A 22,985-nucleotide genomic window follows, 5' to 3' on the forward strand; every position below is an offset into this window, starting at 1 on the left:
ATTATGGGATATTGTGTGTAAATTGATGATTCTTTTTTAAAAATCCATTTGAGAATAAAGCTATAATGTAACAAAATGTGGAAAAAGTGAAGGGTTCTGAATACTTTCGAAGACACTGCATGTACGTACTTAGGCAGCCCGCTCAGGTGGCCCACCCAAGGGTTTAAATGGCAGAAAAAAATCCTTAACACATCCACTTCAAATTAAATACATCTGGCTAGTAGCTACCTGACTTAAACATATACTTTCTACCTGAATTCAACACATCTTACTATCTTTTGTGAAGTACAGAAACCTTTCACAGAGTACTTACTTCAGACCCTCTGGTTCGAGGCCAAGCAGTCTCTTTCTCACCAGCAGGAGTTTGGGTGTGAAGTCTGGGATGCGCTGAATCCTCAACATGAGGTCCCCAACCACCTGACAAGAGTGAAATGCACAGGGGCAAATCGGTGTTACAGTATTAAAAAGGCTCAGAGCTGGTTCAATACTGACAATAGCTGGGTTTCCATCCAATTGGCAAGAGATTGTCATGCGAATATTCTAAAATAAGCATAAAAACAATATGCACATTTTCCCACCAGAGGTTTCCATCAAACTGACTTGTTGCAGAAAGAAGGGGCTGTGTGACAACGTAGTACATAGAAAATACCTTTTGTAGTTAAATTCCCATGTGCCAAATAAAAAACACAACTTAAATGGGTTTCCATTGCATTTTCAACTCTGCCGAGTGGTTTCCTCACGACAACAAAAAATGTTTTGCGTTATCTAGTAGCCAACAGCTCACAGGTACAGTAATGGCTAGAGAGCACGTATAGCCTACATGATGAGATTATTACGATGAGATCGTTTTTATTTGTCAGGTCACCAGAATAAGACCCTCAATGTTGACTGGAAAGGAGCATCAAGCTCATTACCTTGCACTTTCACCACCCCGTGAAGTTCATCGTAAATTGTTTCATTTGTAGCTTGATAAACTGCATGCTTTTCCGACTCGTAGTGGGAGGACCACACAACATGTCACTGCGTGACTCCAAGTTTACTTTGATATGATGGTCGTAATATACATATTTGCGCATAAAAGCGTTTCCACCGACATTTCTCACATTAATTAATTTTACTGACACCTTGTCTCGCATATTTAGTTTTGTCGACATTTGGAAAGTCGACCGGAAAATGTTTCCATCAGGCCTGTCATAACATTCTTTATCCAACATGTACTTTACTTGCATAAAATGGTTGGAAACTTGATTGAGGAAATTGTTATGTTTACATAAACGTGACTATAACATAATTTCCCTAACTAAATTGATACTCAAGATTGACTCTACTCAACAAAGATTGTTCCTCCATAGGCCCACAACCTTAACTACCTTACTACAATCACTTCAATATCAATTCAATGAGAGATCAATAGAGGGTATCTGAGTATCTGCTCATGTTGATTCCTCAACATACCCTGACGATGACGGAGAAGAGGGACCTGCAGCCGGGGCCCAGGTTGATGTAGGGATCCAGCAGGTACTCATGAATGTGTGGGTGGGGTAACAGAGACAGCTTGGACAGCACTGACGTCACATGCAGGTTCACATCATAAGGCTGGAGGACAGAGAGAGGACAGTCAGTGAGCTCAGGTACACCATGATGAGTCAAGATTACCACAATATCGCTAAACTCACAAAGCAGATTTAAGTATTTCATCCAATTGATACCCTGTCTGAACATTCTGGGCCGGTGTTCCTGACACAGATTAAACCTGGTCTTGGACTAAGAAGCACTTTTAACGGAGAATCTTCTGGAAATCTGAGATCTTTCCTTGACTTCAAACTCACCTGATCCAAAATACGGCCCATTCTGTCGAAGAGGACTTTGAGAAAGTGGCCCTCGAAGAAGGGACTGTCCAGGTCACACTTCTCCATGGCCTTGGGGGTGCCGCGCCAGTCCCATCTCTGACAGATCCCACAGTAGTCCCTGAACTAAGAAAATTTGAGGACAATGATGATGTTGAGTTATGACATTGGGTAGACAACATGCCATCCATTCAGTGTTAGTAACAAATCAGAGCTCCATGGTCGTGTTCAGTAGGCTTGAATCAGAAGCAAACAGTTCAAAACCGAGTGACACAGGGAGATACTATTTGAACTTATATTTGAACTTATATAAGAACAATAAGAAACACGTGCAAAACGGTTTCCAACGGTGTACCCTAACGGCAGGGTAGCCAAGTGGTTAGAGCGTTGGACTAGTAACCGGAAGGTTGCAAGTTCAAACCCCCAAGCTGACATGGTACAAATCTGTCGTTCTGCCCCTGAACAGGCAGTTAACCCACTGTTCCTAGGCCGTCATTGAAAATAAGAATTTGTTCTTAACTGACTTTCCTAGTTAAAAAAAAAAAAAAGTTAATGAACACAACCCAGATCTCTATTGAGTTCAGTGAATTAGAAGCTAGAGAACATGAGAGACCTGGAGAACTCACCTGTCTGTGTGCGTCTCTTAGGTAGGTGTCATAACCCGTTCCCTCCACATGAGACGAGGATTTGGCTTCATCAGGCACCAAACACAGGAAACTGAAGCAAACATAATAAAAGCATTATAGGGTTACATGATGCAGGTATCTTACTTCCTAAAAGTTTAAAATATGTAACAAGGCACATGTTTCCTAGGAAATACTGTGTACCTGTTTACAATCTTGTGGACCTCTGTCTTTCCATCAGGCTTAGCGTGGTAAGGACTGTGTGTTGGGGAGTTGCTCAACCAATCAGGGCTGGACAACCTGTTCTCTGGAGAGAAGTCGTCGACAAACAGAGGGTCCTCTTCAAGGTCTCTGAAAGACATAACAAAACATCCATTGGCAGATTCAATGTAAAATGCATTCCATTCCATTTTACATCACTAAGGTAATTGGTTACAATAAGCTTAGTGGTTTTACATCAAAAGGAGGAGTCTCTGACAATATGCTTGTATGCTTTCATATTGTTAGATTTCAACCTAATGTTTGGATACTAGGCATGGGTATCACATTTTCTAATTTAAAGAGACAGTAGTTCACACAGATATGAAATCTGTTTTATTAGGGTTGTGTGTCTGTCTTAATGTGAACAGATTGAACAAAAGAATAGGCAGAATTCATTAAGGAGTGATATTCCATGGAATTTGCATTAGTTGCCCCTACTAATCTCAGCCCCCGGAACAAAATCTCACATCATGCGCGCTGGCCAAGCCAGTGAATTCTTAATCTGTCACAAAGGACTAGGCCCCAACATACTGAGGAACCATTTCATATTCGGAATTCCATGATTGCTATACTCAAGTTACTTTTTGTGGTTGTTGTAGTGCATTGCCATTTAATTCATGGTTCCAAGTTACAGACACACCATCTGTGAAGTATTGTGTATTGTGGAACCTAATGAGGGAATACACTTTTTATTCATTTTATTTCCACTACAATTCTGAATGCAGTTATATAGTTAGAACACCAGAGCCCTTGCAGCCAGAGGACAGACTCGGCAGAAGGATCCCTTACATGAAGTCGTGGGGCTGGCCGTTCTCCACGGGCTCCCTCTCCTCCTGGGACTTGTTCTCCAGGTAGTTCCTCTCCTCCAGGCTGCGTAGCATCAGACTGTGGAGGATGTGCTGGTTGGGCTTCTGGATCAGCTGCTCAAACAGACGCAGGGTCATGATGCTTATCTGTGGGAAACATATTTGAAAGCTATGAGCACAAAGGAAGGAACTGAGTTTCAACAGTGAGTTTGTGAGACAAATTTAACGCAGGACACGTGGTCACTTCTGGGTGTCATTTTAACAGTTTAAAGCAAGACTCAGTTATGTCATTTGTGTCAGGGTGACAATTTTACTTATTTGTAAACAAACCCAGGCAAGACGTGCTCTAGCTGAGAGTTCTCAAGCGGCCGCTGGGCCAGCCATCCTTTGTGATCAATATCAGCCCGTATTAGTTACAACAACCATGTAGGCTACTACTGTATTACAAAAGTGTATAAATAGCTTGAGTCAGCTATGAACGTTACTGAAGTCAAATGTAATTGGATAAGAGCATCTACCAAATGATTCAAAAGTAAAATGTACAGTGCATTCAGAAAGTATACAGACCGCTCTACTTTTTCCCCATTTTGTTACGTTACAGCCTTTTTCCAAAATGTACTCAATTGTTCCCCCCCCCCTTCATCAATCTACACACAATACGGTAAAAAAAGTAGATATTTTTGCAACTACACACACACATATATATATATATATATATTTTTTTTTTAAACTTAATAACATTTACATACAGTACTAGTCATAAGATTTGTGGTCCTTCTGTAGCTCAGTTGGTAGAGCATGGCGCTTGTAACGCCAGGGTAGTGGGTTCGATCCCCGGGACCACCCATACGTAGAATGTATGCACACATGACTGTAAGTCGCTTTGGATAAAAGCGTCTGCTAAATGGCATATATTATTATTATTATATATATATTATTTAGAACACCTACTCATTCAAGTTCTTATTTTATTTTTTAAAACTATTTTCTACATTGTAGAATAATAGTGAAGACATCAAAACTATGAAATAACACACATATGGAATCATGTAGTAACCAAAAAAAGTGTTAAACAAATCAAAAATATATATAATTTTTTGAGATTCTTCAAAGTAGCCATCCTTTGCTTTGACAGCTTTGCACACTCTTGGCATTCTCTCAACCAGCTTCACCTGGAATGCTTTCCATCACTCTCCTTGTTCAAATAGCCCTTACACAGCCCGGAGGTGTGTTTTTGGGTCATTGTCCTGTTGAAAAACAAATGATAGTCCCACTAAGCTCAAACCAGATGGGATGGAGTATCTCTGCAGAATGCTGTGGTAGCCATGCTGGTTAAGTGTGCCTTGAATTCTAAATAAAATCACCCCCACATCTCCTGCTCCCTGCTTCACGGTGGGAACCACACATGCGGAAATCAATGAGGATTTGTATTTATTTAATCCATTTCAATATAAGCCTGTAACGTAACAAAAGGTGGAAAAAGTGAAGCGGTTTGAATACTTTCTGACTGCATTGTATTATCACTTGTGAATGATGCCCAGCAAAGGCAAGGAACTTTTCAAATCATAGTCGCACACCTCATTTAGCCTAGCCCATAGGCCTATATATTTTGATATGGTTTGTATCACAACTAAAGTGGCCAAATAACTTCTTATGGCTAGGGGGAAGCATTTTCACATTTGGATAAAAAGCATACCCAGAGTAAACTGCCTTCTCCTCTGTCCCAGTTGCTAATATATGCATATTATTAGTATATTTGGATAGAAAACACTGAAGCTTCTAAAACTGTTTGAATGACGTCTGTGAGTATAAACAGAAATCATATGGCAAACGAAAAATCCAACCAGGAAGTGGGAAATCTGAGGTTTGTAGTATCGAATACACAGTGTCTATGGGGTCGTTTTGCACTTCCTACAACTTCCACTAGATGTCAACAGTCTTTAGAAACTCTTTGCATCAGTGGTCTGGCAGATTTCCACGAGCTGGTCACGTGCATTCACGAGGTAGCTCGCGTTCCATTGCTTTTCTGAAGACAAAGGAATTCTCCGGTTGGAACATTATAGAAGATTTATGATAAAAACATCCTAAAGATTGATTCTATACATCGTTTGACATGTTTCTACAGACTGTAATGTCACTTATTGTCTGAACTTTTGTCTGGACCTGGCCGCGAGTCATGAGTTTAGATTGTGTACTGAACACGCAAACCAATTGTGGAACTGGGATTCATGGGAGTGCATTCTGATGAAGATCAAAGATAAGTGAATATTTATAATGCTATTTCTGACTTGACTCCAAAATGGTGGATATCTTTTTGGGTTGTTTTGGTCTCTGATCGCTGTATTCAGTTTTTTTATTTATTTATAATAATATAATAATAATATATGCCATTTAGCAGACGCTTTTATCCAAAGCGACTTACAGTCATGTGTGCATACATTCTACGTATGGGTGGTCCCCGGGATTGAACCCACTACCCTGGCGTTACAAGCGCCATGCTCTACCAACTGAGCTACAGGACCACCAACTATAGCAATACACTGGGATACAGTAACTATAGCAATACACAGGGATACAGTAACTATAGCAATACACCGGGATACAGTAACTATAGCAATATACTGGGATACAGTAACTATAGCAATACACTGGGATACAGTAACTATAGCAATACACCGGGATACAGTAACTATAGCATTACACTGGGATACAGTAACTATAGCAGTACACTGGGATACAGTAACTATAGCAATACACTGGGATACAACTACTATAGCAATACACTGGGATACAGTAACTATAGCAATACACTGGGATACAGTAATTATAGCAGTACACTGGGATACAGTAACTATAGCAATACACTGGGATACAGTAACTATAGCAATACACCGGGATACAGTAACTATAGCAATACACTGGGATACAGTAACTATAGCAGTACACTGGGATACAGTAACTATAGCAATACACTGGGATACAACTACTATATCAATACACTGGGATACAGTAACTATAGCAATACACTGGGATACAGTAATTATAGCAGTACACTGGGATACAGTAACTATAGCAATACACTGGGATACAGTAACTATAGCAATATACTGGGATACAGTAACTAAGTAATACACTGGGATACAGTAACTATAGCAATACACTGGGATACAGTAACTATAGCAATACACTGGGATACAGTAACTATAGCAATACACTGGGATACAGTAACTATAGCAATACACTGGGATACAGTAACTATAGCAATACATTGGGATACAGTAACTATAGCAGTACACTGGGATACAGTAACTATAGCAATACACTGGGATACAGTAACTATAGCAATACAGTGGGATACAGTAACTATAGCAATACACTGGGATACAACTACTACAATAGACTGGGATACAGTAACTATAGCAATACACTGGGATACAGTAACTATAGCAATACACTGGGATACAGTAACTATAGCAATACACTGGATACAGTAACTATAGCAGTACACTGGGATACAACTATAGCAATACACTGGGATACAGTAACTATAGCAATACACTGGGATACAGTAACTATAGCAATACACTGGGATACAGTAACTATAGCAATACACTGGGATACAGTAACTATAGCAATAACTACAGTAACTATAGCAATACACCGCAGTAACTACAATACACCGGGATACAGTAACTATAGCAATACACTGGGATACAGTAACTTATAGCAGTACACTGGGATACAGTAACTATAGCAATACACTGGGATACAGTAACTATAGCAATACACCGGGATACAGTAACTATAGCAATACACCGGGATACAGTAACTATAGCAATACACTGGGATACAGTAACTATAGCAGTACACTGGGATACAGTAACTATAGCAATACACTGGGATACAGTAATTATAGCAGTACACTGGGATACAGTACTATAGCAATACACTATACAGTAACTATAGCAATACACTGGGATACAGTAACTATAGCAATACACTGGGATACAGTAACTATAGCAATACACCGGGATACAGTAACTATAGCAATACACTGGGATACAGTAACTATAGCAGTACACTGGGATACAGTAACTATAGCAATACACTGGGATACAGTAATTATAGCAGTACACTGGGATACAGTAACTATAGCAATACACTGGGATACAGTAACTATAGCAATACACCGGGATACAGTAACTATAGCAATACACCGGGACACAGTAACTATAGCAATACACCGGGATACAGTAACTATAGCAATACACAGGGATACAGTAACTATAGCAATACACTGGGATACAGTAACTATAGCAATATACTGGGATACAGTAACTATAGCAATACACTGGGATACAGTAACTATAGCAATACACCGGGATACAGTAAATATAGCATTACACTGGGATACAGTAACTATAGCAGTACACTGGGATACAGTAACTATAGCAATACACTGGGATACAACTACTATAGCAATACACTGGGATACAGTAACTATAGCAATACACTGGGATACAGTAATTATAGCAGTACACTGGGATACAGTAACTATAGCAATACACTGGGATACAGTAACTATAGCAATACACTGGGATACAGTAACTATAGCAATACACTGGGATACAGTAACTATAGCAGTACACTGGGATACAGTAACTATAGCAATACACTGGGATACAGTAACTATAGCAATACACTGGGATACAGTAACTATAGCAGTACACTGGGATACAACTACTATAGCAATACACTGGGATACAGTAACTATAGCAATACACCGGGATACAGTAACTATAGCAATACACTGGGATACAGTAACTATAGCAATACACCGGGATACAGTAACTATAGCAATACACTGGGATACAGTAACTATAGCAATACACTGGGATACAGTAACTATAGCAATACACCGGGATACAGTAACTATAGCAATATACTGGGATACAGTAACTATAGCAATACACTGGGATACAGTAAATATAGCAATATACTGGGATACAGTAACTATAGCAATACACTGGGATACAACTACTATAGGAATACAATGGGATACAGTAACTATAGCAATACACTGAAAATTTATCTGACACAGCGGTTGCATTAAGAAGAAGTATATCTTTAAATCTGTGAATAACACTTGTATCTTTTATCAATGTTTATTATGAGTATTTCTGTAAATATATGTGGCTTTCTGCAAATTCACGGGATGTTTTGGAGGCAAAGCCAAATGTAAACTGAGGTTTTTGGAAATAAATATGAACTTGATCAAACAAAAACATACATATATTGTGTGACATGTTGTCCCGGGAGTGTCATCTGATGAAGAATATCAAAGGTTAGTGATTAATTTTCTCTATTTCTGCTTTTTGTGACTCTTCTCTTTGGTTGGAAAATCGCTGTATGCTTTGTGACTAGTTGCTTTCATCGAAAAGCTTTTTTGAAATCGGAAACTGTGGTTGGATTAAGGAGAATGTTTCTTTAAAATGGTGTCTAATACTTGTATGTTTGAAACAATTGAATTATGAGATCTCTGTTGATTGAATTTGGCGCCCTGCAATTTCATTGGCTGTTGGCGAGTCCTAGACAGGTTAAAATGAAGCCCATTAATCCACTTTACAACAGGTGTAGAGCCTGTCAGACATACGCAGCGCAGCACAAGTTTCATTTTTGGAGAAGATCATTTTCACCATAAAAATGCACCTTTATAATAAAAGCAGTACATGCATAATCTCACTTGTGGTCACTTTTGAGAATGGTGTTTTCGAGCTAATGGAAGATTTTCACTTATATCCTACTGCCGTGTGCGCATTGCTGCACTTATAATGTGAAGAAATGACCTAATAGTTCATCAACATTTTAAGCTACACTTTCTCATCCGTTGCATCAGGCTCATTGCTTAAAACAGTTTTTTTGGAGGCTAGTGGGTGTATAAATTTTGGATCTATCGCATCACACACCTGGAATATTTGGAATATTGGATTTCTTGCACAGAATAGGTCAACTTTAGTACTATGGGGGATAGTCGACAGTTGACAGACTAGTGCTTTTGCTGTTCGTTAGGCCTACTCATCTTGTTGGCTGACGAAAAGTAAATGTAGACAGTTCTTCCAATATGCGCCTAATAATTGGATAAGGACGCGCAGTTGTCCGTCTTCACTTGTAGCCTGTGAAAAAAGACCTGATCACGTGAAGGAGAGCCATGTGAGTGAGGTGCTTCGGCACGCAGCCTGGAGAAGGAAATTATAATTATTATATTCAGCCCAAGGCCACACAATGGGGATGCAGCCGGGAAATTCAAGGCATTATCAAGTGCTTCTCAAATTGTGAATGTGAGACTGATGAAGTGTGCAAGAAACAAAGCAGAGCCCATGCCTGTCATGCACATTTATCCAAATCATCATTAGAGTTGCATCATGCAGTGTTAGAATGTATTCAAAATCAAAACATATAGTCCAACGTTTGTATCACAACTAAAGTTACATAAATAACTCTAAATTAAGCATATAGGAGTACCAGTTTCTTTGTTAACTGCTCAACACAGAATAGCCGCATGTGCGCACACCCTCAAATCCTTTGGAGAATATTATATATATCTCAATTGTATTCTTCATAATATAATAATATAAAATAACACTATGGAATTCTAAGCAAATCTTTTCTGCTAAATGAACTAGTGTAACCCACAGCCATACTGCATAGCCAGATCAGGGCCAAACATACGGACAACTCAGAGTATGCTATTCTGTTCTGAAATAGACTACGTTTTCTTCATATCATGTTTCTTTAGACCTGCCTAAAATAAATGTATGCATGTATTGTGGTGGTGTAGGCTATATTACATGGATTTATTAGACTTTTTCAAATGTTCTAAAAGGGTTGCATCAGTGGCTTGTAGGCTATACGTGGAACCCAGGAGCCGCTAAATGTGTTTATGTTAATCCGGTCAATTACCTTGAGACCAGAAGTTATTTGCTTGACAACCACCAGCTGACGAACCTTCATGACTTCCACAGCCCTAACAGAGGAAATCTCAGGAATTTATTTTCCCCGCCATCAGTCGCCTCCTCCACCCTACAGACTCTGGCCCTCACACAGCCACAATGTTACAAATTTGCTGAGTTAAAGGCTAAAATCAACACCATCCGACAGAACATTGTATCCTCCAACCTCAACCCCACACTGGCTCCAAGCCACCACCCATATCTAAGTGACTTTGCTCTAGTCTCACCTGCTGTTGTGTTCAAAATCACCTAAACTACCAGTGGCACTCGCGACCCTATTTCAACATCACTGTTCAAAACATGATCAGCTGCTCTCATCCAGTTTGTAACCAACCTGTTCAACAAGTCATTCCACACTGGGCATGTTCCGTCACTGTTCAAAAATCACATCACCCCTCAAGAAATCATCCTTTGACCAAGACCTCTCAAACTACAGGCCCATTTCCAACCTCCCATTTTTATGTAAAGTCCTGGAGAAGATATTGGCATCTCAGCTTCAGTCACACCTCAGTGCTATCCATCTTTATGGAGGTGCTTCAGTCTGGCTTCAGGCTCATGCACAGCACTGAGACAGCCCTGGTAAAGGTTGTCAATGATATCCTTATGGTTGCAGATACAGGATCCCCCACCATCTTGATTCTTCTGTACCTCAGTGTGGCTTTTTATACAGTAGATCGCACCTCAGAGAGCACACTGGCATCTGTGAGACCACCCTAAACTGGATCACTTCTAACCGCAAGCAGTACATTACCCTCGGAGAGGCAAGACCCTTGCAGTGACCCAAAAGGGTCAGTGTTAGGACCTATCCTCTTCCTACATGTTCCCAGTTGGCCAGATCTTCAGACAAGTGTCCAATTCCACTGCTACACAGATGACACAAAGGTGTCCATTAAAACAAAGCCTGATACAACATCTGCTCTGTTAACATTGTCCAACTGACTGAAAGAGGTAAAATCTTGGAGGCAGAACAGCTTCCTACAACTCAACAGCAGCACGACAGAAGCAATGTTGATAGGCACCCCCTAGTAGATCAACTCCTGCAGCATCTGCCCTGTCATTAATGGCCACATCATCCCCTTCTCGTCAGTCACCATTAATTTGGGTGTGAAATTCGACCCTGCCCTCTCCTTCAATGACCACATTAGTCACATTTGTAAAACGTAATTCTTTCATCTGAAGAACATCTCCCGCCTAAGACTCTCTCTCACCACATCTGAAGCAGAAACGCTAATTTTCTCCAGAATTGATTATGGGAAGAGTACTTTGGGGCCTGCCTGCAAATTCAATTCATAAACTACAGCTCATCCAAACTCAGTGATGCAAGGATTCTGACACAAAAGTCTGCCCACATCAACCCCATCCTTGCTGATCTCCATTGGCTACCTATTTCTCAAAGAATTGACTATAAAATTCTCCGCCTCACCTATAACGCCGTAAATGGCATCGGACCCGTGCTGCAGCACCCCCAGCACTCCTACCTCCTGCAGCTATGTGGATTGGTATGGCTCTAATCCAATGAGGTCTTTATGAGAAGAGAAATATAATGGCAAAGCATTTAGGCTATGTTATCCTGATGATGATACAATGTCTAAGGTTGACAACTCCATTGTGTCCTCCTCCCAGAGCGCTAAGAACCTTGGCGTGATCCTGGACAACAAACTGTCGTTCTCAACTAACATCAAGGCGGTGGCCCGTTCCTGTAGGTTCATGCTCTACAACATCCGCAGAGTACGACCCTGCCTCACACAGGAAGCGGCGCAGGTCCTAATCCAGGCACTTGTCATCTCCCGTCTGGATTACTGCAACTCGCTGTTGGCTGGGCTCCCTGCCTGTGCCATTAAACCCCTACAACTCATCCAGAACGCCGCAGCCCGTCTAGTGTTCAACCTTCCCAAGTTCTCTCACGTCACCCCGCTCCTCCGCTCTCTCCACTGGCTTCCAGTTGAAGCTCGCATCCGCTACAAGACCATGGTGCTTGCCTATGGAGCTGTGAGGGGAACGGCACCTCAGTACCTCCAGGCTCTGATCAGGCCCTACACCCAAATAAGGGCACTGCGTTCATCCACCTCTGGCCTGCTCGCCTCCCTACCACTGAGGAAGTACAGTTCCCGCTCAGCTCAGTCAAAACTGTTCGCTGCTCTGGCTCCCCAATGGTGGAACAAACTCCCTCACGACGCCAGGACAGCGGAGTCAATCACCACCTTCCGGAGACACCTGAAACCCCACCTCTTTAAGGAATACCTAGGATAGGATAAAGTAATCCTTCTCACCCCCCTTAAAATATTTAGATGCACTATTGTAAAGTGGTTGTTCCACTGGATGTCATAAGGTGAATGCACCAATTTGTAAGTCGCTCTGGATAAGAGCGTCTGCTAAATGACTTAAATGTAATGTTAAATGTAAGGCCAGTTGTCATGGTAACACATCAAAATACAGGGACAGCGCACTTAACTTATTCATGACAATTTGGACATCCTGTAATGCCCATTCGTGTGACACATGCGTTTAGACTGGGGTTAGCGCTTTGGCATTGAGTGCAGTACAGATGTAGGATCTTCAATGCTTCCTACAGTTGTGTAAAGTTGGCTGCATGTCCTTTGGGTGGTGGACCATTCTTGTTACACATGGGAAGCTGTTGAGCATTAAAAACCCAGCAGCGTTGCTGTTCTTGACACACAAACAGGTGCGCCTGGCACCTGCTACAATACCCAATTCAAAGGCAGTTCAATATTTTGTCTTGCCCATTCACCCTCTGAATTGCGTACATACACAATCCATGTCTCAATTTTCTTTAACCTGTCTCCTCCCCTTCATCTACACTGATAGAAGTGGATGTAACAGATAACATCAATAAGTGATCGTAGCTATCACCTGGTCAGTCTATGTCATGGAAAGAGCAGGTCTTCCTAATGTTCTGTATACTCAGTGTATTTCTTAATTTTTGTTTTTCTATTTTATGCATTTATAATGATAGATGTATAATGAAAAGCACTTGATTCTTTACAAATGTAATACATTATTATTATTATTATTATTAGACATATTTAGTGAAGGCTACAGGCCTGAAAGTCATTGAATAGAACAAACATGCATCTGTCGCTAACAAAAACAGTCATGGGTGGTAACTACAATTCATTCAAGGCAAGGCACACTGGGAAATATGCAAATAAGATTGAGTGAAAATTCACCAAACTCACAATCCTATATATTATTTTTACTGTGTGGACAGCTTGCTGGCTTTTGTGATTATTATTGGCACTGTCCACAGCAGCATGCTGGCACTAATTGTGAGTCTAAAACATGGTCCAGCTCCAGCAAGTGGAAAATATTTTCCAATTCTTCGCTGACAAAAAATAAAATCACCCACAATTCCTGTTTCAACCAGAATATCAAGCTAGTACTTGACTGTCATTAAAAAAAAAACATTTATTGGATCAGCTGATGATTGAAAACTACCCTATGCCTGACTAAACAGCTGGATACCCAATGTGCAGTCAACAAGAAGCCCTATTAGCCTATGCATATTGAGAACCATGCAAGGCAAGTGACTTTTGGTTAAAGCATTCAATTTTGCAATCGCATATAACGTTTTGGATTTGTATGCCCATGGAAACTGAAATATCAACATGAACATTTGATAAAATGGTGCTGCCATTATTAGCAAACCATCTCATAGACTGAGCAATACATTTGTCCCGCTGATGGCTCATAAGGGGTCGAACATTCACGCCTAGCCTAATGGTCTATCAGCTCACAATTGCCTGGACACCTTCCTACCTGTGCAAATTGAAAGAAAATTCATTTTTACAAGGTTGAAATATACACTGCTCAAAAAATAAAGGGAACACTTAAACAACACAATGTAGACAATAGACAACAGGTTGAAATTATAGGCAATTAGCAAGACACCCCCAATAAAGGAGTGCTTTTGCAGGTGGTGACCACAGACCACTTCTCAGTTCCTATGCTTCCTGGCTGATGTTTTGGTCACTTTTGAATGCTGGCGGTGCTTTCACTCTAGCGGTAGCATGAGACGGAGTCTACAACCCACACAAGTGGCTCAGGTAGTGCAGCTCATCCAGGATGGCACATCAATGAGAGCTGTGGCAAGAAGGTTTGCTGTGTCTGTCAGCGTAGTGTCCAGAGCATGGAGGCGCTACCAGGAGACAGGCCAGTACATCGGGAGACGTGGAGGAGGCCGTAGGAGGGAAACAAACCCAGCAGCAGGTTCGCTACCTCCGCCTTTGTGCAAGGAGGAGCACTGCCAGAGCCCTGCAAAATGACCTCCAGCAGGCCACAAATGTGCATGTCTGCTCAAACAGTCAGATACAGACTCCATGAGGGTGGTATGAGGGCCCGATGTCCACAGGTGGGGGTTGTGCTTAAAAGCCCAACACCGTGCAGGACGTTTGGCATTTGATAGAGAACACAAAGATATTTAAAAAAAAATATTTGACCCCTTTTCTCTCCCCTATTTCGTGGTATCCAATTGTTGTAGTAGCTACTATCTTGTCTCAATCGCTACAACTCCCGTACAGGCTCGGGAGAGACGAAGGTTGAAAGTCATGCGTCCTCCAATACACAACCAGCCGTACTGCTTCTTAACACAGCGCGCATCCAACCCGGAAGCCAGCCGCACCAATGTGTCGGAGGGTACACCGTGCACCTGGCAACCTTGGTTAGCTCTCACTGCGCCCGGCCCGCAACAGGAGTCGCTGGTGCGCGATGAGACAAGGACATCCCTACCGACCAAGCCCTCCCTAACCCGGACGACGCTAGGCCAATTGTGCGTCACCCCACGGACGTCCCGGTCGCAGCCGGTTACGACAGAGCCTGGGCGCGAACCCAGGGACTCTGATGGCACAGCTGGCGCTGCAGTACAACCACTGCGCCACCCGGGAGGCCCAAGAACACCAAGATTGGCAAATTAGCCACTGGCGCCATGTGCTCTTCACAGATGAAAGCAGGTTCACACTGAGCACGTGACAGACGTGGCAGAGTCTGGCGACACCGTGGAGAGCGTTCTGCTGCCTGCAACATCCACCAGCATGACCGGTTTGGCGGTGGTTCAGTCATGGTGTGGGGTGGCACTTCTTTGGGGGGCCGCACAGCCCTCCATGTTCTCGCCAGAGGTAGCCTGACTGCCATTAGGTACCGAGATGAGATCCTCAGACCCCTGTGGTTGGCCCTGGATTCCTCCTAATCCAAGACAATGCTCAACCTCATGTGGCTGGAGTGTCAGCAGTTCCTGCAAGAGGAAGGCATTGATGCTATGGACTGGCCCGCCCGTTCCCCAGACCTGAATCCAATTCAGCACATCTGGGACATCATGTCTCGCTCCGTCCACCAACGCCATGTTGCACCACAGAGTGTCCAGGCGTTGGCGGATGCTTTAGTCCAGGTCTGGGAGGAGATCCCTCAGGAGACCATTCGCCACCTCATCAGGAGCATGCCCAGGCGTTGTAGGGAGCTCACACAGGCACGTGGAGGCCACACACACTACTGAGCTTCATTTTGACTTGTTTTAAGGACATTACATCAAAAGTTGGATCAGCCTGTAGTGTGTTTTTCCACTTTAATTTTGAGTGTGACTCCAAATCCAGACCTCCGTGGGTTAATAACATTCAACTATGTAAAGAAAAAAGTATTTAATAAGAATATTTCATTCAGATCTAGGATGTGTTATTTTAGTGTTCCCTTTATTTTTTGAGCAGTATATTTTCTTTCAGTTTCTCTGTTTCTTAAATTGAATATGTGCATGTTTTACATTCATTCATTGATGTATTAGTAGGCTTATGGATTACATTTTCCAAATTATTCACCCAACCTGGTTTTATTTATTCTGTCTAAAAGGAAGGCAGAGAATGCAGAGCATAGGAAATATCACTATGATAAGGCTACTAGGTATACAACTGTTTTTACCCAGGTTAAACAGAGTTTTCCTGTCAAAACCACCAGCCTGATGTTTCTCAGCCAATGTGGTGAAAGAGCACACCCAGGCTGGCGGGTGCCCGGACAAAAAGACTTCGCTGACAGAGAGTTCCATGAAGGAGCAGCTTTCGCACTAAAATATAACACGCTGGGGCATTGATTTGAATAGGAGACCAAACAGTCTTCTCTACTTCCGTAGCATCACCTTGGAAAAATACAGTATATTTGTCCCCATGTCAAACCCAACCACCAGAGGCAGAGTGTGTCTATCAAGGTGTAGATAACAGTGTATTATGCATGAATATGGGTGGTCACCTCATCTGACAGGTGGTCACAGTGCTCTATGAGTCTGTGTCGGAGGGGGTTTTGGGCAATGCTGGCTAGGGTCTCTGGTCCTTTCTCCTCCCCTAGGAGGAAGTAGACCATGTCCTGCAGCAAGGCCTCAGAGGTCACCTGGCGGATGATCCTGTTAAGCAACGCCGTGGAGGTCAGGATGCCCACCTCCGACCTAAAAGGGGGACAGAAGGGACACTGTCATCCACCGACACAGCAAAATTACATTGTAATCTTTCATTGTCAATGGATCTAGTCAGGGGCAGACATGCATACACATTCAAAACAAAGAGAGGAACCTATGAGTGTTCCTCTGAATAGGGACTTACGTCTGCATCAGCTGGGGCTCCATGACCGCCACAAAGAACCTCTCTCTCACTGCTTTAGCCAACACTGCAGCCGCCGTCTTAGGGTACAAGACCCAAGAAATGTTTCATTACTACAAAGTCACTTTGATATAAAAACTATAGATGTATGTAATGTGAGCCTTGTATATATAGCTAATTGTATTATCTTGTGTTTTTGCTGAATTAAATTCTAACAAGTCGGTGTACTATTTAAAGAATCTTCCAGCCGATGGGGAGTCAGTGGTGTTGCTCATTACCTTCTGAGCCTCTTTGATGAGCTGGTCGCAGTAATCGAGCCAAGATAGGAAGGAGATGAGTGCTCGCTTCCCAGTGAAGATGGCAGCATCATCCTTCATGTTATACACATCCAGTCTGCAACAGACAATTAGATATTGTACTTTTCTGATGCCGATTCTTAATTGATCAAGATGCATGTTCATTCTATAGTTGTGTGTGTCATTCAGAGGATGAATGGGCAAGACAATGCCTTTGAACAAGGTATGATAGTAGGTGACAGGTGCACCAGTTTGAGTGTGTCAAGAACTGCAATGCGGCTGGGTTTTTCACACTTAACCATTTCCCAGAATGGTCCTCCACCCAAAAGACATCAAGCCAACTTGACAACTTTGGGAAGCATTGAAGTCAACATGGGGCAGCATCCCTGTGGAACGCTTTCGACACCTTGTAGAGTCCATGCCCCAACAAATTGAGGATGTTCTGAGGGCAACTCAATATTCGGAAGGTGTTCCTAATGTTATTTTTGTTACATGGACATACACAGAGGCCCAGCTCATGAGCTCCATCACCAGCATATTGTAATTTATACTGAACAAAAATATAAACGCAACAATTTTAAAGATTTTACTGTGTTACAGTTCATAAGGAAATCAGTTAATTGAAATAAATAAATTAGGCCCTATTGATTTCACATGCTGGGCATTTGCCTCATGCAGCGTGACATGTCTTCTTCGCATTAAGTTGATCAGGCTGTTGATTGTGGCAAGTGGAATGTCCCACTCCTCTTCAATGGTTGTGTGAAGTTGCTGGAAATTGGCTGGAACTGGAACACGCTGTCGTACACTTCGATCCAGAGCATCCCAAACATGTTCAACGGGTGACATGTCTGTTGAGTATGTAGGCCAAGGAAGAACTGGGACATTTTCAGCTTTTAGGAATCGTGTACAGATCCTTGGAACATGTGACTGTGCATTATCATGCTGAAACATGAGGTGATGGCAGCGGATGAGTGGCATGACAGTGGGCCTCAACAAATGTTAGTACATCGAATCGTATCGCATCGATTCTTTCTCTAATCAAACCGAATAGTTTCAAACTAAAATGTATCTTTCCTGTATTGCATCGGAACCCATGTATACATATCGAATCGTCTTGAAAGGGAAAGATGCACTTCCCTACAATTTTCCCTTGGCAGACCATTCACTGATACTAATTTAGAGAGGGGGTATGCTGCAGATGTGTCCCAAACGCAACCATATAGTGCAATACTTTTGACCAGAGCCCATGAGGCTCTGTTCAAAAGTAGTCTATGTGCCCTCATCTCTCTTGGACAGACACACGTAACATAGGCTGGCATCGCAGCATCCATCACCAGACTGCAATGACCAATGAGAAAATGTTGATTTATTCATCACTGATCATTTGGACAAATCATGATTTCGCAGTTGTTCGCATCTTTTGAATTTCGGAAGAGGACATTTGGCCCATGCTTTGACTGACAGTTCCCGTTTAGGAGGTTGAGACTTCGCTAGTCTGGTTAGTATCTTTTCTCATACATCTCCCCCAGAACATGATGGAGCATCTGACGCAATTACACAAGTTTTTAGTTCTGGGTTTCCCGAGATTAATGGAACCTGGTCAAAAATAGTGCACTATTTGGGAATTGGGTGCCATTTTGGACACACACACTATATGTAGCATTACAGTGCCTTCAGAAAGTATTCATATCCCTGGACTCATTCCACAGTTTGTTGTGTTACAGCCTGAATTCAAAATAGATTAAATACATTTTTCCCCATCAACCATCTACACACAATGCCCCATAATGACAAAGAGAAAACATGTTTTTAAACATATTTGCTAATTTATTGAAAATTAAAGAGAAATATCTCATTGATAATAGTATCACACACGTTATAATCACCTTTGGCAGCGATTACTGCTGTGAGTCTTTCTGAGTAAGTGTAAGAATGTTGCACACCTGGATTGTACAATATTTGCACATTCTTTTTAAAATTCTTCAAGCTCTGTCAAGTTGGTTGTTGATCATTGCTAGACAGCAATTTAAGTTAAAAATGCAATTAGGCCACACAGGAACACTAAAATGTTGTCCAGTGTATATTTGGCCTTTTGTTTTAGGTTATTGTTCTGCTGAAAGGTGAATGTCTTCTCGTGTCTGTTGGAAAGCAGATAACCAGGTGGTACACAGTGATGTGTTGGATTTTCCCCAAACATAACTTTGTATTAAGAACGTTATTGCAAACACGATGCTTGTTTTGGAATATTTGTATTCTGTACAGGCATCCTTCTTTTCACTCTGTCATTTAGGTTAGTTGATTAATGCTCAGTTCTACAACAGCCATTAAACTCTGTAACTGTTTTAAAAAGTCAACATTGGCCTCATTGTGAAATCCCTGAGCGGTTTCCTTCCTCTCCGGCAACTGAGTTAGGAAGGACGCCTGCATCTTTGGGGTGACTGGGTGTACCATCCAAAGCAGAATTTATAACTTTACCATGCTCAAAGAGATATTAAATGTCTGCTTTTCTTATTATTTGTACCATCTTTGACTGAGGGACCTTACAGATAATTGCGTGTGGAACCTAAATGAGGTAGTCATTCAAAATGTATGTTAAACACTTAATGCACACAGAGTGTGTCCATGCAACTTATTATGTGACTTTACTCCAGAACTTATTTAGGTTTGCCATAACAAAGGGGTGAATACTCATTGACTCAAGTATATTCAGCTTTTACATTTTTTTATGAATTTGTAAACCTTTCTAAAAAAATATAATTCCACATTGACATTATGGGATATTGTGTGTAGGCCAGTGACACAAAATCTAAATTTAATCCATTTTAAATTCAGGCTGTAACACAACAACATTTGGAAAATCCAAGGGGTGTGCATACTTTCTGAAAGGTACTGTCTCTCTGACAAAGCAGAGGTAGCATGAGGAGTGGACAGCAAAGCCTCACCCCCAGTTGACTGACTCCACTGTCTCAATGTCCAGGGGATCCATGGACATGGGTAGAGCCTTGTAGAAGGCTGACAGTCTGTCAGTCAAGAGTTCACAGAGCTCAGTGTTCTCCGTCAGACACTTGGCCGCGGCCGGCTCAGGCAGACTGACCAGCAGCATGAGGCCCTCGCATGCCTTCACCACTATCCTGCCATCCTGAGAGACAGAGAGAGAGGAAAGCATGAATATAGACGCTACTCAAACAACAAACACAGTTCAAGCTACATTAAAAACACCACTAAGCCTATTCCCACTGCAAGCTCAAATCAAAACAGACTATATCAATCATCAGTGTGGTATGAGTAACCTGGTCTCAGATCTGTGGTATGAGGAGGTACTGACCGGACTCTTGGTGAGGTTGAGGAGAGACGTGACTATGTTGTAGTTGTTGTTGTTGTTGGACTGGGCAGCAGCAGACTTGGGCTCCTCAGGTGATTCAGCTGCCTGTCCCTCTGCCTGGGGCTGACCTGTATCTGGTGAAGCCAAGTCCTCCCTAACCCCCTCTACACCAGGCCTCTTTGAGTCAGGCCTCTTCACTTTATTCTGTGAACCATGAGATGCAAGGGGGAAAAAACTATTGTAGGATTGAAACTGTGTGACGTCAGTTCAGCCGTCTCTCAAGTCTCCTTACTGAAACGTCCTGACTCGTTTTCATTAGGGTACACTAACAAAACGTTTTGCAACATGAAAAAAAAAAAAAATCAGCCAAATGTTGTTTTTTGGATAAGTACAGATAGTAAGTACCTTTCTATTTGAATCCATTTCAGAGCATTTGGTGCCCAATGAAGACAACCCTGCTGCCTCTTATGGTAGCATCTTATGGACATCATACTTACCTCCAGGAAGAAGTTCACGAGGTAGGGGTCCTGCTTTAGTTTGGCACAGACAATACAGAGGAACTGGATCTCCTCGTTCTCCGTGGGAGCAGCCAGGATCTCTCCACACAGACGGATGAGTTTCTGAGGAGTCAACCAGAGAGACACACTACTTCACACTGAAACAGTGTACAAATGACATCTACATAGTAAACACATCCACGTGTTAAAACCATCCATATCTACAAAGTAAAACGTATTGGATCTCACCTGTACAGGTCTATGGACATTGATATGGGGCAGAAGAGGCTGGTGAATGCGTCCTAGCAGCTTGGTGTAAAAACTCAGAACCTGCTGCTTCATTCCCGGAGGACACTGATGGAGACAAAACAACCCCAATAGATTAAGATTAAGAAACACCATGGTACTTTTCATACTTGATCTGGTCTTTCTAACATGATTTGGTATAGGCTAACTATCCAACAGAGTGCAGTGAGGTCTTTTACTTTTTTTCTCACTACTGAGCAAAGTCTTGCTGTACTGTGCTCGCCTGGTTACACATCCACTAAAGTTGCTGAAAAGGACAATGTGAAGAAAAATAAAATGTCAAAGCCAGTTCAGTGTGGTTTGAGTTGGCATGATAGTGTGAAAAGGGCATTGTTCCCCTTACGTCGGCCTTGCCCAGGGTGAAGAGGGTCTCTAGGATCTTGTGGTGCAGCAGGTACTCCATGCAGGGCCCAGTCTCTCCAGACTCTCTCTCTGACTCCTCCTGCGTCAGGATGTCCAGCATCTGCTCCAGATGGGACGGGATGTTGGTGTCTGTCACAGGTGCTTTGTCATCTGACACAGAAGAAATAAACAAATATTGCTTTCGAATCACATTGTGGTTACAGGTAACACATCATTGATAACATCTCTACTCCATGTCTGTTTACAGTGATTTGAAACTTCGACAGAGATGGCGCGAACAGAGATGGCCGCATCGCTTCGCGTTCCTAGGAAACTATGCAGTTTTTTGTTTTTTTTTCACAAGCATTTCACTACACTCGCATTAACATCTGCTAACCATGTGTATGTGACAAATAAAATTTGATTTGAACTCTTACTTGATGTCTATTAAGTGTTGTTTATTGGTCTTACCTGATGTCTCTATGTAGTAATGTGTGATGGCTTTCCAGTGATACACAAAGTCCTCCTGCAAGGGCAGTGAAGGCGCAAGCTGGAACAGAAACAGAAATCAAATCAAAACCCTGTTAATCACACAATTTTGTCTGATTAACCAGTGTCTGATTAATTAGTTTAACAATCTTTACTACAGGCCTACTGCCAGTCTGTGTGTAAAGCAACCAGACACTTGACCAGGCAAGACGCACAAACTTGTCATCTGCTTGAGCAGATCTTTTCACTCTCTGCACATTGGACATCTCGGCCTACTTCTTGTAGCCCCCAAATGTAGTGTCTTATAACAGTCAATCTCGTTTGCGCAACACCGACAAGTCATCTTATCAACAAGGGTGGAGAAATCTACCAGATATCCAACCCTTGCTAACGTTTGAAAGCAGATGAAAACGTTCAGCAGCCGACTAACTAGACTCGCATGTACATCACAACAATGAATTAGCCTTTCTCGCTTGACGGGAACCCCGTATGGTAACGTCAAAAAGTCAGAGGGGTATAAAAGCAGATTTCAGACAAACAGACAAAAATAACTTATATGGCGACCTTTGGGCTAAGGTAGTTAGTTAGGAAAGCTA

The 22,985-nt window shown here is 42.1% G+C and overlaps 1 protein-coding gene across 1 annotated transcript in view; it reads right to left on the reverse strand.

The window, feature by feature from the left end:
* fhip2a (FHF complex subunit HOOK interacting protein 2) overlaps nt 1-22,985 on the reverse strand; it is a 29,058-nt gene that overhangs the window by 5,363 nt on the left and 710 nt on the right. Inside the window, exons 2-16 of the mRNA XM_046359133.1 lie at nt 22,372-22,450; nt 21,902-22,071; nt 21,502-21,606; nt 21,253-21,375; nt 20,759-20,959; nt 20,376-20,572; nt 17,416-17,530; nt 17,141-17,217; nt 16,794-16,986; nt 3,521-3,684; nt 2,675-2,821; nt 2,474-2,564; nt 1,830-1,973; nt 1,456-1,596; nt 314-417 (exon numbers count right to left, since the gene is read on the reverse strand). Coding sequence (XP_046215089.1) covers nt 314-417; nt 1,456-1,596; nt 1,830-1,973; nt 2,474-2,564; nt 2,675-2,821; nt 3,521-3,684; nt 16,794-16,986; nt 17,141-17,217; nt 17,416-17,530; nt 20,376-20,572; nt 20,759-20,959; nt 21,253-21,375; nt 21,502-21,606; nt 21,902-22,071; nt 22,372-22,450 — 2,051 coding nt within the window. The remainder of the gene's footprint in view (nt 1-313; nt 418-1,455; nt 1,597-1,829; nt 1,974-2,473; nt 2,565-2,674; nt 2,822-3,520; nt 3,685-16,793; nt 16,987-17,140; nt 17,218-17,415; nt 17,531-20,375; nt 20,573-20,758; nt 20,960-21,252; nt 21,376-21,501; nt 21,607-21,901; nt 22,072-22,371; nt 22,451-22,985) is intronic.

Source organism: Oncorhynchus gorbuscha, linkage group LG08, assembly GCF_021184085.1.
Source record: "Oncorhynchus gorbuscha isolate QuinsamMale2020 ecotype Even-year linkage group LG08, OgorEven_v1.0, whole genome shotgun sequence".
Classification (NCBI taxonomy): domain Eukaryota; kingdom Metazoa; phylum Chordata; class Actinopteri; order Salmoniformes; family Salmonidae; genus Oncorhynchus; species Oncorhynchus gorbuscha.